The following is a 15,169-nucleotide window of genomic DNA, read 5'->3' on the forward strand; positions in this document are numbered from 1 at the left end:
CGATCCAGCTACTGCGTTCGGCCATACTGGAATGTTTAGAGGGACAACACCAGTTGGCGGACCGTATCCAGGAATGACACCGGGGCCACAGATACCGGTCTACACAGGTTAGTTTATGTTTCATATTTCGGTTTCTACATGTCATGACAAAATACACAGGCGACGCTAACATCCACATTTTATGCGTAGGATTCTACCCGGATGCGGGCACCGGACCTTCTTCTTCCTCCTTTCGACCAGATAACGAGGCCTTCATCTTAGACGACCTCGACAACTTGACTCCAGAAGAGCCTTCCGCGTAAGGTGGCCCTGATGTCTTGGGGTATTCACAGCTAGGAGGAGCACCACTTGGGATCTCTCAGCAGCAGACACCGTAGCCCCTTGCGCGTCCTGAGCGACAGGTGAGGTCTCCGGATATTCTCACCTACTCCGAGGGCCATGTCCGTGCCCAGCAGAGGGCTAAGAGGGTCCGATGCCCTAGGGGTGGTTAGATATATCTGAGTTTATTTGTAATGAGATAGCTGTGGACCGCTTATTTGTATCCGATGTTTATGATTGTGCTAGTTTACTTGTCATTTATTTCTATACATACTATTGATGTGAACTTGTTATGTTTGTGGGTTCCATAATGCTCGTGAAATAAGGGAAGTTCTTGCGAATTTTTTCCGTGATTTAATGAAGGACAAGTTAGGTGCGGTAGGAGTTAGCGGCTGAGATCCTGCCGACGATGATGACGACTACACACTCGAATAGCTCAAAATAGAAACCATAGTGTATCTAGCTGTGAGTACGAGATCACAGGTTGCCACTGCTCAGCACGACGATCACGGGTTTCCCAAATGTCGCATTCTTTGCCCAGACATACGTGACATGTTTAGCAGTGCCCTTCCACCATTTCAAAAAGATGTGACAACACAGCAACCAATCCAGCTCACCTTCAAAGCAATCTCTCTGGCGAGGACGACGAACCTGTCATTCTACAGCGCAGGTCTGTGGCGTGTAGTGGGGAAGGCGGCATCTAGGCGCGATCGACCGAGCGGCATCAATGCAGTGCTGTGAGTCTGCATGCACAGAGATGCATCGAGTAGTCATTTCGAGAATTGAATCTAGCCTTTTCAGTGTTAGGTCAGCTAGCCTCTTCACTGTGTTGTCATGTAGGCTTTTTAGGTGCATTTACACTCCACACTCTGGGTATCAGACCTTTGTGCGCCTATAAATACTCCGAAGTTTGTGAACTCCCAGCAGCACTTAAACACCAAAGCTCATTGTATACCCAATGTCTGGAGGTGGGTCTAGCGGGAAGAATTACTACGGTTTTGGGAAAAGAAAAGGTGGAAGAAAGAGAGACCCCCATAATATGGGAGGGGCCTCTTGGACCTGATTCCTTTCCGGAACCAGTGTTTGAGTTTCTGCCATAGCACAAGAGTGAATTTACCAATGAAACTCCTCTTCGACAATATGATAACCGTAGAGAACCGTGGCAAAAATGCAGACATGGTGAGGACTGCTTAGTGCAGATGTGCACTGATGGGATGGATGGCGGTCGGCGTTTCTTTAAATGTCCCCACGCATGGGTAATACTCGGTTCTTTCATTTCTTTATCTTCAATGAGACACCTTACATGAAATTTATTTTGCAGTCTTCCGATGCTCCAGAAAACTATGGTTTTACTAGGTGGGTCGATCCTGCACCAAATGATTATGTTCAGGAGTTCATCGAGTACCTCCAGATAAAGATCTTTGATCTGGAATGCAAGGTGAACCATTATGAGGAAGTGAGCGAGGGTAACAAAGACGACGAAGTTGATGGTACCAGCAATGCTGCCGGTTCACAGGACGAACCATGCACTATTCCTTACTGCAACTGCCCTTGTCACAAGAAGAAGGGCCCTGCGCCTCCGGCACCACCGCCTGCACCACCTGCAATGGGTGGATACTGCGGAGAAGGCTTAACGCAGTTTGCTACGTGGGGGTACGGCTACTAGGACTACCCTAGTGGTAGTGACATGCTGCATCGTTGTGTTTGTTCTATTTTTTTTAATTTACCTAAGGCATGTTAGGTTAGTCCGGAATCTGTTTACCGTAGTTTGCAACGGGTTCTTCCATGCCAGTGCATGTGTGATGTGTGTTTCATTATCGTTGTATTATGATGTAAAGTTTGATGTTTCACATTATGTAACGCATTTCTTAGTTCTTATTTCTTATCGTTATATTAATTAAATGTGTGCTTTTTAGTATTCTAGTGACATGTTTATACTTCGATGCTCCATTACGACTAAGTACGATTCAAACTCGATATTATGTACATGTCCAGTGAATGCAAGTTAGATACGAGACATACATACAAGCATAATACAACATTAACAATACTAAATGCGAATACATCTTAAACCGATGAACATCATATGTTATACATCATGGCATGAAATCATCTAGGTCGTCATCCCAGTTGACAGATGGTGGTGCTGCAGGTGGTGTGGTATGGCTCTACGAACCTCTTGGCTTTCTCTTTCTCTCTTTTCTGGATCTACGTTCATGTACAGGGGGAGGAACATCATGTGTTGGAGGCCATGGTTTGGGGGGCATGAAGTCATCCATGTCGTCATCCCAGTTAACACAAGTTTGTGCTGCAGGTGGTGCAACATGACTTGACGAACCTCCGGGCATCTGTTCTTGCGCAGGCCAAGTACTATCACCCGAAGATCTTATCCGCCTCCTTCGTCTAGTTTGCGGCATAAGTCCACCACCGAAGATACATACCAATTTACGGAAATTTGGTATCATTTTGTTAATCAACTCCGTGTCCTCGGGGTAATCCTAGCATATAATTAAAAAACAATGTTACTGTTTCATAAATATGGATTCGAAATGACGGACGGGATTACAACTGAATGAGAGTTACCTTAATGTGCATCTCATACACCTCTGGCCGCATCCATATCTTACAAGAACTTTGTAAGAATCCAATGATATTAGGATGATTCGCTAGTTCACATACTAGCATGTATATCTTCCGACGTTGTAGCAGGTGTCCCTTTACATCTTGCATTGTAATACCTCGAAATAATGTGATATGTTTAAATTCTACTACTTTGGACAACACCATCTCTATCGTACCATCCGCTAACGGATCCAACTTCTTACTGATATCAAGTATTATACTAGATTTTTCGTCGGTCCATGAAAATCCTCCACAATTGGAGGCCGTCATTGCCTTATGCTGTAATATCAATATGGTACTTTCATAATTCTATTCTAATTCATAATTAATTTAAAAACAAGTCTGTAATAGTACTGAAATTGTAATACTAAACGAGTGTTCTAAAGCACCAAATCTAATTCAGCTAATCCGCTAATTAAATTAAATTTTTATACAATATCAATGGATTCATACGGAAGTTACCGGTAGATCACAAGTATGCAATTCGGCAGAGCTTCGCCGCTTTTCTTCTCCTCACCCCTCTCTTTTTTCCTGAATTTTTAGGCTCAAATGACAAAGGGGATGGCGGCATATGGCGGCCAGGACTTATATAGGGGGAGGGGACCCTGTCGCCCCCCCAACGGGCGACAGGGGCCTGTCGCCCCTAGGGTGGGCGACAGGCCCCTGTCGCCCGTTGGGGGGACGACAGGTCCCTTTTTTTTTGCCAGGGACCTCGTTGCGAATTTGAAGAAAAAAATACACTTAGGGCCTGTCGCCCTATGGGGGGACGACCGGGGGATATTTTTGAAATATTTCAAAACGGACATATATTTTTGAAATTTTTATTTTTAAAAAATATAAAAAAGAAAAAACGCCCCGTACCCCAAACTCCCAAATGGGCATAGCAGCCCACCATGCACGCTCCTCCTGCTCCCTGCCTCCCTCACACGCACGCTCGCTCTCCTGCTCGTGCTCCCTCACACCCGCGCGCTAACCCTAGATCGGCCGTCGGCGCCGGCACTCCGGCAGGCGGCGGGCGGGCGCCGGGCGGCGGCAGCAAGGCGCAGAGCGGCGCGGCAGGGTGGCAGCCCGGGGCTGGCGGCCGACGGCCACCGACGCACGGAGCGGCGGCACCGCGGCAGCCAGGGCGCGGAGCGGCGAGGCGGCGGCCAGGGCGCGGCACGGCGGCTGCCAGGCGCTAGCGCGCGGCAGACAACTGGTCACTGCTGCACTGCAGCGGGCATCGTCCTCAAACCGAGCCAGTGAAGTGAACCAAGGTGAGGATTGACGAATTTATCCATATTTCGTGAAAATGTGTCATTGCAATTTGTGATTACTTATAATTTTGTGAAAAATTAGCTCCAATGCAGGGACGGCCAGAGACAGTGAACCAAGGTGATTTGAAATTTATGTATAATTTGTGATTACTTATAGTTATGGATTTGTGAAAAAGTAGCAGTAATGTATACATGTAGTCATAATTTTCTAAATCTTTAATCCTTCTAATTTGTAGGTTTAAACTATGAAAAAGAAGTGGGGTGGTAGTGCCGCCATTGATTTGAAATCTTTCTTGCAAAGAGCTGCGGCAAAGAAAAAACCTCTTGAGTCAGAGGTTGTTGCTCCACCTACTAATGAAAATCAAAGGCAGATAGTGGTATTTCAAGGGCAGAGTAGCAGTGGGACAAATTTTGAGAAGTCTAGCAGACTTGTCTATGATGCTAGTTAAAAGAGATATGGTTTCTCGGTATGACATTGTGTACAAACTTCTCAAATTGGTTCTAGTTCTTCCTGTTGCAACTGCTGGTGTTGAGAGAATTTTTTCTGCAATGAACACTATCAAAAACAAGTTAAGAAGCAAGATGGGACAGGTTTTTTTGAATAATTGTTTGACCACATTCATTGAAAGGGACTTCTTCTTGCAAGCGAAGGATGAGGACATCATCAATTATTTTCAAGCTATGGAGGACAGAAAAGTTATCTTGTAATTTGTAAGCATCCTTATCAATGCCATTTATTGTTTTAGTACCTCTATTTTCTATATGTTGAACAATTTCAGAATTCAGATTATGAACAATTTATATTGTTAGTACTAAATCATGTGCTACTAATATGTATGTTGGGCTGTTAAATTTTTTTTCCACTTCTAACAATTTTGAATACCAAGGTCCCAAATCCTGGGCCCGCCCCTGGTTGGAGGTGTCCGGGTCCCCACGTGAACCTGATAGGCAAAAGAGCGATTAGCCTGCGGCACAACGTTTAAAAGTCTCATGCACAGATAAAATAAAAATACAACCTCGTATGCTAATGCCATGTAGATGTTCCACTATACAGGTTATACTACCCACTACCAATAAGTGCAGCAATAACCTGCGAACAAAAAAAATATGGAGATAACAAATTGACCTATTCGTCTCACCTACGTTGCAATCTTAAAAAAAATAAAGAGTGTATCAAGCTAAGCACGTTCTTCTTCCATGTATCAAATAAAGCTTCACATAATATAACTAAATGGTAAAAAACAGGTCTCGCGCAGCAAGACTGCGTGGCCTTTCTAGTCACTTCCGAACCTGCCAGGAAACTTCGAGGAAACTTCTGGTGAATCTTAACAGTTTACGATTGGTCCAAAACGCGACCCACGCGGCCCGTGAGTGGAAGGAAGAAGCGGCCCATCTCGCATTCGTTTCGGCCCAGTGCGTTGGAAACTCCTCGGCCCACCTTGTCCTCGTCTCGGCCCGACGCGCCTGCTGCCGCCCGTCTCCCCAGGTCTCCGCACCCTTTCTAGTCACGGCGGCGGCGGCGGAAGGCGGCGCGGTGGCAGCAGGTCGGTGTCGGTGACGGGCGGCGAGCGATGGCGCCGCCGGGGTCGCGGCGGTGGGCGTACGTGCGCGTGATGGCCGGCACCATCCTCGGCGGCGCGCTCGGGTTCTACGTCATGCACCGCGTCGAGACCTCCTACAAGGCACGCCCCATCTCGCCCTCCCCTCCCCTCCCCCGCCCTGCGTCTCGCGCCGCCCGCCCGCTTCCTCGAGGGCTCACCCGCGCGCGCGCTTCTCCTGCAGGCGCGGATGGAGGAGAGGCTGCGGCGGTACGAGGCGCACATGCTCGCCAAGGCCAGGGAGGCGCAGCAGCTGCAGGACGAGGCGCAGCGGGAGGACAAGGCCCGGCTCCTGCCCGACTCGTGACTGGCGTCCTTCTACTCCTGCGCGTGTTCGCTTCCGCTGAATTGTTAGGTACGAGATGCTGCTACTACTAGCTTGCTTTTCTGAGGGTTTTGTCTTAGCATTGTTCAGTTTGAGGTCATTGGATTGTGATCTGGTTCGCCGGCTTTAGTCTGTACATTCTGTTCAGGCGCACATAGTGATCTGATGCAGCAAAAATATCCTATGTTAGAGCATTCAAGCCTTGCTAATAAACAACCTTGGCGTTAGTATTGTTCATGCCCTGAAGACGTGCAGGGCTTTGGTTCTTATGGATTGAAGTGTAACCAACTATGCTATCCTGTTCGAGGTAGTAAATAAGTTTGGCTTAATGTGGTACCCGAATAGTGTGGTATTAGCAGGTGTGCTTGGTTTGTGCCCAAACCATCCCTTACCAACTTTCTAGCCTAAACTACTGGAGATATGTTCATGGAGCAAATCATCAACAAATGGTTAAGCCAATGCCAATGGTCTTAATATTATTCAGTTGTCAAATTCCTATTTTTGGATCATCCCATGGAAGTGCTAAAATTAGGTTAACATTTTGCTTGAATCTTGGTATTTTGATTCATTGGGCCACTCAACAGCAACAGAAAACTTTTTGTCCTTCCTGGCTCATTCAAGAATAGCACACCTCTTGCAAGGATGGGGGTGTGGTAATAACAGAAAAGGTTAATAAAGTTTTCAGGCTTCTTTCTGCTGACAAGACAATGCACAAATTGAATAGAGTAAAATTAGTGAAGGTCTTCCCAAGGAACAAACCTGTAATGAGTAGGTGCTTAAAGCCTAAGTGCTATTACTCTCTGGCTACATGTATTTTTTCCCCAACCTCTGGGAATTGACTAATGTTGTAAAAAAGACAGTTAGTCAAGTTCCCAACTGATTAATGCTATGCATGCTCGCACCTTGCGGTAAGATAAAAATGTAGGTATCTGCCAAAAGCTAGCGATAGGGACCTAAGCTATGCATTGACAAGAGCAGCAACACATCTCTGAATTGATTTGTCAATTTAAGACTACTATGGTTTTCGATTGTTGAGGTTCTGAAAAGGGCCTCTTTCTATTTGCACAATTTCTCTTGTCATGGCTCATCCCTAAATCGGCTACTTTCTGATTGTATCAGGGTCCTAATACAACGGTTTATGAGTACTAGAATTCACTAGGAATCAATAGAAGACTACAATACCCAAAAAGTTTCCCACAAAAAGTACTATGTGCACAAAACTATATAAGTGAACATATTTGCAAGCTCAACTTAACTCATTGGATGTAGTCTAAATGGACAAAATGAAGGGTGGAATTACCTTGTCCCACTTGGTCTGTCGTACGATGGATTCCCACCTCTTATTTGAGCCATTCAGATTAGATCCAATGGAGTGAATGGACTAGATTGAGTTTGTGCGCATGTAACATGTTCACAAATATAATCATTTGCATTTGATGTTTCCTCTACATAGTACACTTCTTTTCATCGGAGTAGTTCTTCCTGCAGTCCTGATGATAGTTCTTTATCATATCATGCTTCATCCATAATCATCCCTGATAGCCTTTCCCATTCCATCCTGAATGCACACCAGTTTAACTTATTCAGATGGAATTAAACCAATTTTTATGCACGCCCTTTTGCAGAATAACATAGTGCGCTGGGACACGGGAGTCAACTCTCTTTCTTCAGAGGTAGAGACATAAGATCGACATGTACTTTTGGCCTGTTGTGATCTTTTCTATTTAGAAGAAAACCACACCACACTGTTGGAGTGTGAGATATGAGTTATTTGTGTGGAAGTTAATGCTTCGATGTCTACCTGTACCTACTGCTATATAAAAATTGTGATCTTGTCAACAATATATGTGCAAGGAAGAAGGATTGAACAATTGATGGTTTTGTGGTACCCACCATTTTTGCATGATCCTTTTATCCTGCCTGCAGTTCCCTGCACTTTTTTTAAAAAAAGTCTCAGGCCAGTTTTTTTTTTAGTTCCTCTTTGTATGTCACCATGTGAAGTAACAAGCGGCTGTAAAAGCAAAATATTTCATGAAACAAACACGGAGAAGTAGCAAGGAATCTTCATCAAAAGTATAATAAGCAATAGCTTTGGTCCTGTAATTCTGTTTCTTTCATTGCTATGTGAATTTAGTAATTTCCTTTGGAATTCCTACCTTATTACCCTCCACTGGCTCCCTGACATTGATCGAGAAAAGTGTGTAAGACGTCAAATTCAGCCATGTCAGGATCTTTGGTCTTATACTCCAGACATTATCTTTTCAATCTGCCTTTCTCCGTCACTCCTGGTGGAAAAAGCGTGGTTTCACATTGACAACCGATAGTGTTTATCATCAAAAACAAAAACAAAAAAATAAACTGGCAGTGTTTTCTGACAGCGTATTGTGTTGATTACTTCTTACTCTCTGCAATCGTGTGAGCAATCAGCTTTCGTACATCCCAACATGTGGCACAAAACAGCCCAGCATCACCACTAACCAGCTACTACTACACTTTTCTTCAGATGCAATAGTCAGTTGCCTGTTCACATCCACTGCAGTTAAACCCATATCCCAGGGAAGCCCTGGCAGCCGATATCCAAACAGCTGGTGGTTTTCTTGATCTGCTTATGGTGGTTTTCTTGACTTGCGAATAAGCCACGTGCTCTTGCAACGACTATTGCCTGCATCTAACAGACCTTGCTATGTTTGCTGCCCTGTCACCTTGCCACACTGCACTCATCTTTTAGGACACCCATCAACTGCTGATCAGATTTTTTTTGGGAACAAGTTGTTCTACTTCTTTGATGGGGACCGAAGATACCGAAACAGGTTGCGCCACCAGGCCTCGTCGGCGCTGCAAGCCACCACCAGGACCCTAGTGGAAAGTGGTTTAGAGGGGTGGCCTGTACCTGCCTGTGTGGATTGCGAGGAAACCAGGAGGAAGGATCAGGATTCAGAACTCAGAAGGGTTGCATCTATCATTGTCTGGTGCTGCCAACTTGCCATTTAGTACTCTCATATTTAGATGTCACCTTTAATTATGAGTTGACAATTGGGTCAAGCACATATGCATCATCCCAGTTGAGCATACAAGGCACTTCGTTTCATTCTACAGAGAAAAAGGTTTCTTCAGTGGTTTTGTTTCCACAAGGAACACTTTTTTATTCATGGAGAAGAATTATAAGCATGGCAACGTGGTGAAGCAAACACAAGGTAACTGTACTTTGCTATCAACCTCCTTTTTTAGATACTTTATTCCTGTTTTTGGTTATAACTTGTTGTCTTGAGAAAACAACCCACAAATCCAGTTGACAGATTTTTTTTTTCTTATAGCATTCCTTCAACAATTTATTAAGTGCATATCATTGTTACATGACAAAGAAAGAAAGATGTATTATTCACGAGAACAAAAGGAAATACTCCACTTGATGTTTAAATGTCGAGTATTTAGCCTCGCTGATGTTCACTCCATGACATCACAGCTTGAGGGCACGATGGTTGAATAATTGAGGTTCTTTTTTAAAATTTCTCATTCATAGGCTTGGATCCAACCAATAGCAACATGGTACTTTTATTAGCGCATCCCTTTTGGCAATAAATTTGATAAGGAAAGTATTCGTCAGTGGTTAGCTACCCGTTGGTACAGCCTCAAGGACAACTTTGGGGTTCTTCAAGTAGTGATTTTTTAATAGTAAATTGGATGGCTGTAAAATATCAACCGGTTAGGTGACTGCTTTTTCTTTTTTTAGTACTTACCTAGTTACCTTAATGATGCATGGAGTTGTTACATAGTTGCTACGAAACTTTTTTTTTTCAACCTCGTAGCTCATACCCAAAAGCAGACAAAGAACTGTACAATGTAGATTGCTAAATTAACTACTGCATCTTCTGTGTCTAACTTCTTTGGAGCCGATAGCAATGTAAATTGTTAAGTTAGTGCTAAGGAGAGAATAGTCACATGTATTTCTTCAAATCCTAGAAGGGTGGGTTATATAGTTCCTATACATGGGCCTCTAGATGAGCCTCTATACATGGGCTCAATATACTCCAACACCCCCCGCAGTCTGAACTACCGGCGTAGCGGTGTTCAAGACTGGACAACAAGAAAGCTAACACCCCCCGCAGTCTGAACTACCGACGCAGCGGTGTTCAAGACTGGACAAGAAGAAAGTACAAAGGGCAAAGACCCCCCCGGCAGCCAGAACTAGCCACCTGCTATGTTGAGGCTGGAGCGAAACTCCGAGAAGGTCGAGGAGGGCAGTCCCTTGGTGAAGATGTCAGCAAACTGGGAGGTGGTCGGGACATGGAGAACCCGAACATCGCCGACGGCGACTCTGTCGCGCACGAAGTGTAGGTCGATCTCCACATGCTTCGTCCGCTGGTGCTGGACGGGGTTGGTGGAGAGATACACGGCGCTGACGTTGTCACAGTAGACGAGCGTGCTCTTGGTGAGCTGGCTGTGGAGCTCCGCCAAGAGCTGTCGAAGCCAGGACGCCTCCGCCACGCCGTTAGCGACAGCCCGGTACTCCGCCTCAGCACTGGAGCGTGAGACAATCGGTTGCCGCTTGGACGACCAGGAGACCAGGTTGCCGCCCAGGAAGACGGCGTAGCCGGAAGTGGAGCGGCGAGTGTCCGGGCAGCCAGCCCAGTCAGCGTCGGTGTAGACCACTAGCTCATAGGTGGGAGAGCGGTGAAGAATCAAGCCCAAGCCAACAGTGCCACGGACGTACCGGAGGAGACGCTTCAGCGCAGCAAGGTGAGACTCCCTGGGATCATGCATGTGAAGACAGAACTGCTGAACGGCATAGGTGAGATCCGGCCGGGTGAAGGTCAGGTACTGCAAAGCGCCCGCCAGACTCCGGTAGGTAGTAGGATCAGCCACCGGATCACCCAGATCAGCAGACAGCTTCGCCTGAGTATCGACAGGAGTGGAGCATGGCTTGCAATCAGTCATCCCAGCCCGCTCCAGAATGTCGAGTGCATACTGCTGCTGGTGAAGGAACAGGCCAGACGGGCGAGTCTCAACAGTAACGCCCAAGAAGTGGTGGAGCCGACCAAGATCCTTCATAGCAAACTCCTGCTGCAGGAAGGAGATGACGCGCTCAAGCAACTGCTGACTGGAGGCGGTGAGCACAATGTCATCAACATAGAGCAGCAGGTAGGCAGTCTCATCCCCACGGCGGTAGACAAAGAGAGAATTGTCAGCCTTGGCCTCGGTGAATCCCAAAGTCAGCAAGAACGTGGCGAACCGAGAGTACCAAGCCCGAGGAGCCTGCTTCAGACCATAGAGGGACTTGTTGAGCCAGCAGACCATATCCGGACGACTCGAGTCCACAAATCCCGCCGGCTGAGAGCAGTACACTGTCTCTGACAGAGTGCCGTGAAGAAACGCATTCTTCACATCCAGCTGGTGCACAGGCCAGGAGCGCGAGAGCGCGAGCGAGAGGACCGTGCGCACCGTAGCGGGCTTCACCACTGGGCTGAAGGTCTCATCGTAGTCCACACCAGGCCGCTGGGTGAACCCCCTTAGAACCCAGCGAGCCTTGTAGCGCTCCAGTGTGCCATCAGCCCGACGCTTGTGCGTCCAGATCCACTTGCCAGTGACCACATTGCAACCAGACGGACGCGGCACGAGGTCCCACGTCTGGTTGGCAAGAAGAGTCGTGTACTCCTCTTCCATCGCGCGACGCCAGTGAGGATCCGCTAAGGTGTCGCGGACAGAGGAGGGTACCGGATAGACCCGCGGCTCTCCCTCGGTGGCAGAGAGAGTCGCGGCCTGGGACGCCATCCGGCGAGTCACCATGGGATGGATATGCCGAGGATCCCGATGGATGACCGACGGGCGGTACACCTCCGGCTCGGCTCGAGAGGGAGCCGGAGGTGGTGGCGGCGGCGACGGCTCCGGTGTCGGCGTCGCAGGAGCCTCCGGAGCAGGAGGCGGCGCTAGTGTCGACGCCGAACGACGCCGGTACACCTGCGCCGGCTCAGCATACCACTGCGGTGGCGGGGTCGGCGCCGAGCGGTGCCGGTACACCTGCACCGGCTGAGCGTACCGCGCAGGTGCAGGGGAAGGCACCAGGGCCGCGCGTGGCGCAGTGGGTGACACCGGGTCCGCGCGCGGCACGACCGAAGGTCCGGGGACCGCGCGTGGCACGACCACGGGCACCGGGGCCGCGCTCGGCGCAGCAGGGATCACCAGAAACGGTGCCGACGTGCCGGTAAAACCTGCAGGAAAAGGACAGACAGGTAACGGTGGCTGAACCACCGGGTCAGTCGAAAACAGAGACTCCAGCTCGGGGTCAGGAGAAGGTGTAGAGGAGGTGGAGTAGGGGAAATCCGACTCGTCGAAGACAACGTGTCGGGAGATCAGGACGCGGCGAGTGGTGTGGTCAAAGCATCGGCACCCCTTGTGGTCAGGGGAGTACCCGAGGAACACACAACGAGTCGAGCGGGGCGCCAGCTTGTGAGGAGCGGTGGCGGAGGTGTTAGGGTAACACGCACACCCGAAGACCCGAAGGTGGTCGTAGCGAGGAGGGGTACCGAAAAGAGCGTGGTATGGAGTGGGAGCAGGAGAAGCAGTGGACGGAAGACGGTTGAGCAAGTAGGTGGCGGTGTGGAGGCTCTCAGCCCAGAAGCGCGGGGGGAGAGAATCCTGAATCAGAAGGGTGCGCACAACGTCGTTCGTCGTGCGAATCATCCGCTCAGCCTTGCCGTTCTGAGGAGAGGTATACGGACAAGACATACGCAGCTGAACACCCCGAGACAGGAAGAAAGATCAGGAGGTGGAGTTATCGAACTCCCGCCCGTTGTCGCACTGGACGGCCTTAACGGTGAGGCCGAACTGAGTGGACACCCAGGCAAAGAAGTGAAGGAGGGTGGGGAAGGTCTCAGACTTGGCACGCAAAGGAAACGTCCAAGAGTAGTGCAAGAAGTCATCGACCACCACCAGATAGTACTTGTAGCTAGAGAGGCTGAGTACAGGGGAGGTCCATAGGTTACAGTGAACAAGGTCGAATGCATGCGTCGCATGCGAGGAAGAAGAGGAAAAAGGAAGTCGAACATGACGACCGAGTTGGCACGCATGGCAGAGGGGCTGAGCAGGAGCCCTAGTACCAGGAACATCGGTACTACGACCGAGCTGAGCCAGAACATCGCGGCCAGGGTGACCAAGACGACGGTGCCAAGTGGTGGAAGACGGCATCGCGGCAAAAGCGGCAGACCAAGACGGCCAGGGCGAAGAAGAAGACGAGAGTGGTGCAGCGGAAGAAGGAAGGCGAAGGGTGTAAAGGGGCCCCGTGCTGTCACACCGGAGTAGCGGACGCCGGGAGGCCGAATCCTTTACAGTGAGGCCAGAAGAATCAAACTCGATGGAACAAGAATTGTCAGCTGTAAACTGACGAATGGAAAGAAGGTTATGAACCATCTGAGGAGCAACAAGGACATTGGGAAGACGAAAAGAGCAAGGAGCAGAACCCATGGCGGTGACAGGAAGACAAGACCCGTCACCAACCATGATGGAAGAAAGACAAGAGGGGTGTGGGGGTCGAACAGAAGAGAGGATACCGGCATGTGGGGTGGTGTGGAAGGAGGCACCCGAGTCGGCGATCCACTCGGTGCAGACCGGCGGTGTCCCCCCCCATGGCGCTGAAGGACTGCGCCAGTGCGGCCTGGTCCCACCTCCCAGGCCAGGTCGGCTGCTGGCTGGGTGGAGCGGGCGGTGTCCAGAACGGCGCGAACAGGGGAGCAGCAGCGGCGAGCATGGTTACCGGCTAGGGCAGAGGACGAGGGCCCGCGACGGCCTGGATCGGCGCGACGGGCGCGAAGCCTGCGCAGCGGCGAGAGAGGCAGCAGCCCGCGCGGGGTCCCTGGGCGCGACGGCCGGCGCGGCGTGCACGGAGGCAAGGGAGGCGGCAGCCCGCGCGGCGGGCGCGGCGTGCGCGGCGGGCGCGACGGTGGCCACAAAGGCGGCGGCGGCGGCCAGGTCTGCGGGCGCGACGGCCTGAGGCTGCGCGGCGGCGAGGGAGGCGGCAGCTGCGGTAGTGTGGCCCGGGCCCTGGAGCAGAGGTGGGGTGCCCGCGCCGTGCTGACCGGCGGCGCCCGCGGCGTGTGCAGTGGCGCCCGTGGCGCGCGCGGCGTCCTCGGCGCGCACGGCGCCCGCAGCTCGCGCGGCACCCGTGGCGGCCACGGCGGGCACTGCAGCTGCGGCGGCACCGGAGGCCCACGCGCGCGCAGAGGAGGCAGCGCCCGCGGAGGAGGCAGCAGCGGCGGCCAAGGGCTCTGCGGCGACGGCGGCGCCCTGGGACCACGCGCGTGCAGAGGAGGCTGCAGCGGCAAGCTGGGCGGCGGCGGCCTGGGCCGCAGCGGCTACAGCAGGGGCCACGCTCGCGACCCTAGATGTGGCAGGGCCAGCGGCAGCAAGAGCAGCTGCGGCTGCAGCAGGGGCCGCCTGGCCAGCACAGGCTGCACCAGCAAGGCTCGCGCGCGCACAGGGGAAGGGCGCGGGGGCAGCGCTCATGGCCCCGGCGTCCCGCGCGGGCTCCAGGGCGTGCCAGGGGCGCCAAGGGCCGGCGGCAGGCGGGGCGACAGTCGGGGCGCGCCAGGGGCCGGCGTCCGGAGCAGATCCGGTGGCGCCCGCGGCCCCGGCGGCGCCCGCGGCGGCGGCGCTCGCGACCCTGGCGTCCGGCGCGGACTCCAGGGCGCGCCAGGGGCGCCAGGGGTCGGCGGCGGGCGGGGCACACCAGGGGCCGGCGGCCGGAGCAAATCCGGCGTCTCCCATGGCCCCGGCAGCGCCCGCGGCGGCAACCGCGAGCAGGGGAGCAGCGGGAGGGGCGGTGGCAACGCTCTGCAGGGGACCCGCGAGCCCGGCGGTGGCGCCCGCGGCCAGCTGCAGGGGCGCCAGGGCGGGGGCCGGGGCGCGCCAGGGACCGGCGGGCAGGGCAGCGGCCGCAGCAAGGCTAGAAGCAGGGGAGGGAGGAGGGGAGGAGGAGAGGGAAGGAAAGGAGGAGAGGGCCGGCGGCGCCGGCGGCCGGCCGGCCATGGGCCGGCGGCGGCAGCACAGGGTCTAGGCGG

At 51.6% G+C, this 15,169-nt stretch overlaps 2 protein-coding genes across 2 annotated transcripts; one reads left to right on the plus strand and one right to left on the minus strand.

The window, feature by feature from the left end:
* Window positions 1–5,648: 5,648 nt before the first annotated feature.
* LOC120703943 lies at window positions 5,649–8,014 on the plus strand. The gene is made up of 3 exons (XM_039988152.1): window positions 5,649–5,878; window positions 5,979–6,149; window positions 7,745–8,014. The coding sequence occupies exons 1-2, from the start codon at window positions 5,768–5,770 to the stop codon at window positions 6,099–6,101; spliced, it is 234 nt and encodes a 77-aa protein (XP_039844086.1). The 5' UTR covers window positions 5,649–5,767; the 3' UTR covers window positions 6,102–6,149; window positions 7,745–8,014.
* On the minus strand, window positions 7,639–14,876 carry LOC120702209 (antifreeze protein Maxi-like). The gene is made up of 3 exons (XM_039985940.1): window positions 14,189–14,876; window positions 12,207–12,325; window positions 7,639–7,677 (listed from the first exon to the last, which is right to left on the minus strand). The coding sequence occupies exons 1-3, from the start codon at window positions 14,874–14,876 to the stop codon at window positions 7,639–7,641; spliced, it is 846 nt and encodes a 281-aa protein (XP_039841874.1).
* Window positions 14,877–15,169: the final 293 nt, after the last annotated feature.

Source organism: Panicum virgatum, chromosome 4K (assembly GCF_016808335.1).
Source record: "Panicum virgatum strain AP13 chromosome 4K, P.virgatum_v5, whole genome shotgun sequence".
NCBI classification, from domain to species: domain Eukaryota; kingdom Viridiplantae; phylum Streptophyta; class Magnoliopsida; order Poales; family Poaceae; genus Panicum; species Panicum virgatum.

What these genes read in the sequence shown, in the direction of transcription:
- LOC120702209 (XM_039985940.1), bottom strand. Translation starts at nt 14,876, where the DNA reads ATGGGAGACGCCGGATTTGCTCCGGCCGCCGGCCCCTGGTGTGCCCCG. An exon ending in ACACGCCGCGGGCGCCGCCG is followed by an intron (nt 12,326 to 14,188) that starts GTCAGCACGGCG and finishes CTTTTCCTGCAG; the next exon opens with GTTTTACCGGCACGTCGGCA. An exon ending in TCGTGCCGCGCGCGGACCCG is followed by an intron (nt 7,678 to 12,206) that starts GTGTCACCCACT and finishes GTGTGCATTCAG; the next exon opens with GATGGAATGGGAAAGGCTAT.
- LOC120703943 (XM_039988152.1), top strand. Translation starts at nt 5,768, where the DNA reads ATGGCGCCGCCGGGGTCGCGGCGGTGGGCGTACGTGCGCGTGATGGCC. An exon ending in GCGTCGAGACCTCCTACAAG is followed by an intron (nt 5,879 to 5,978) that starts GCACGCCCCATC and finishes CTTCTCCTGCAG; the next exon opens with GCGCGGATGGAGGAGAGGCT.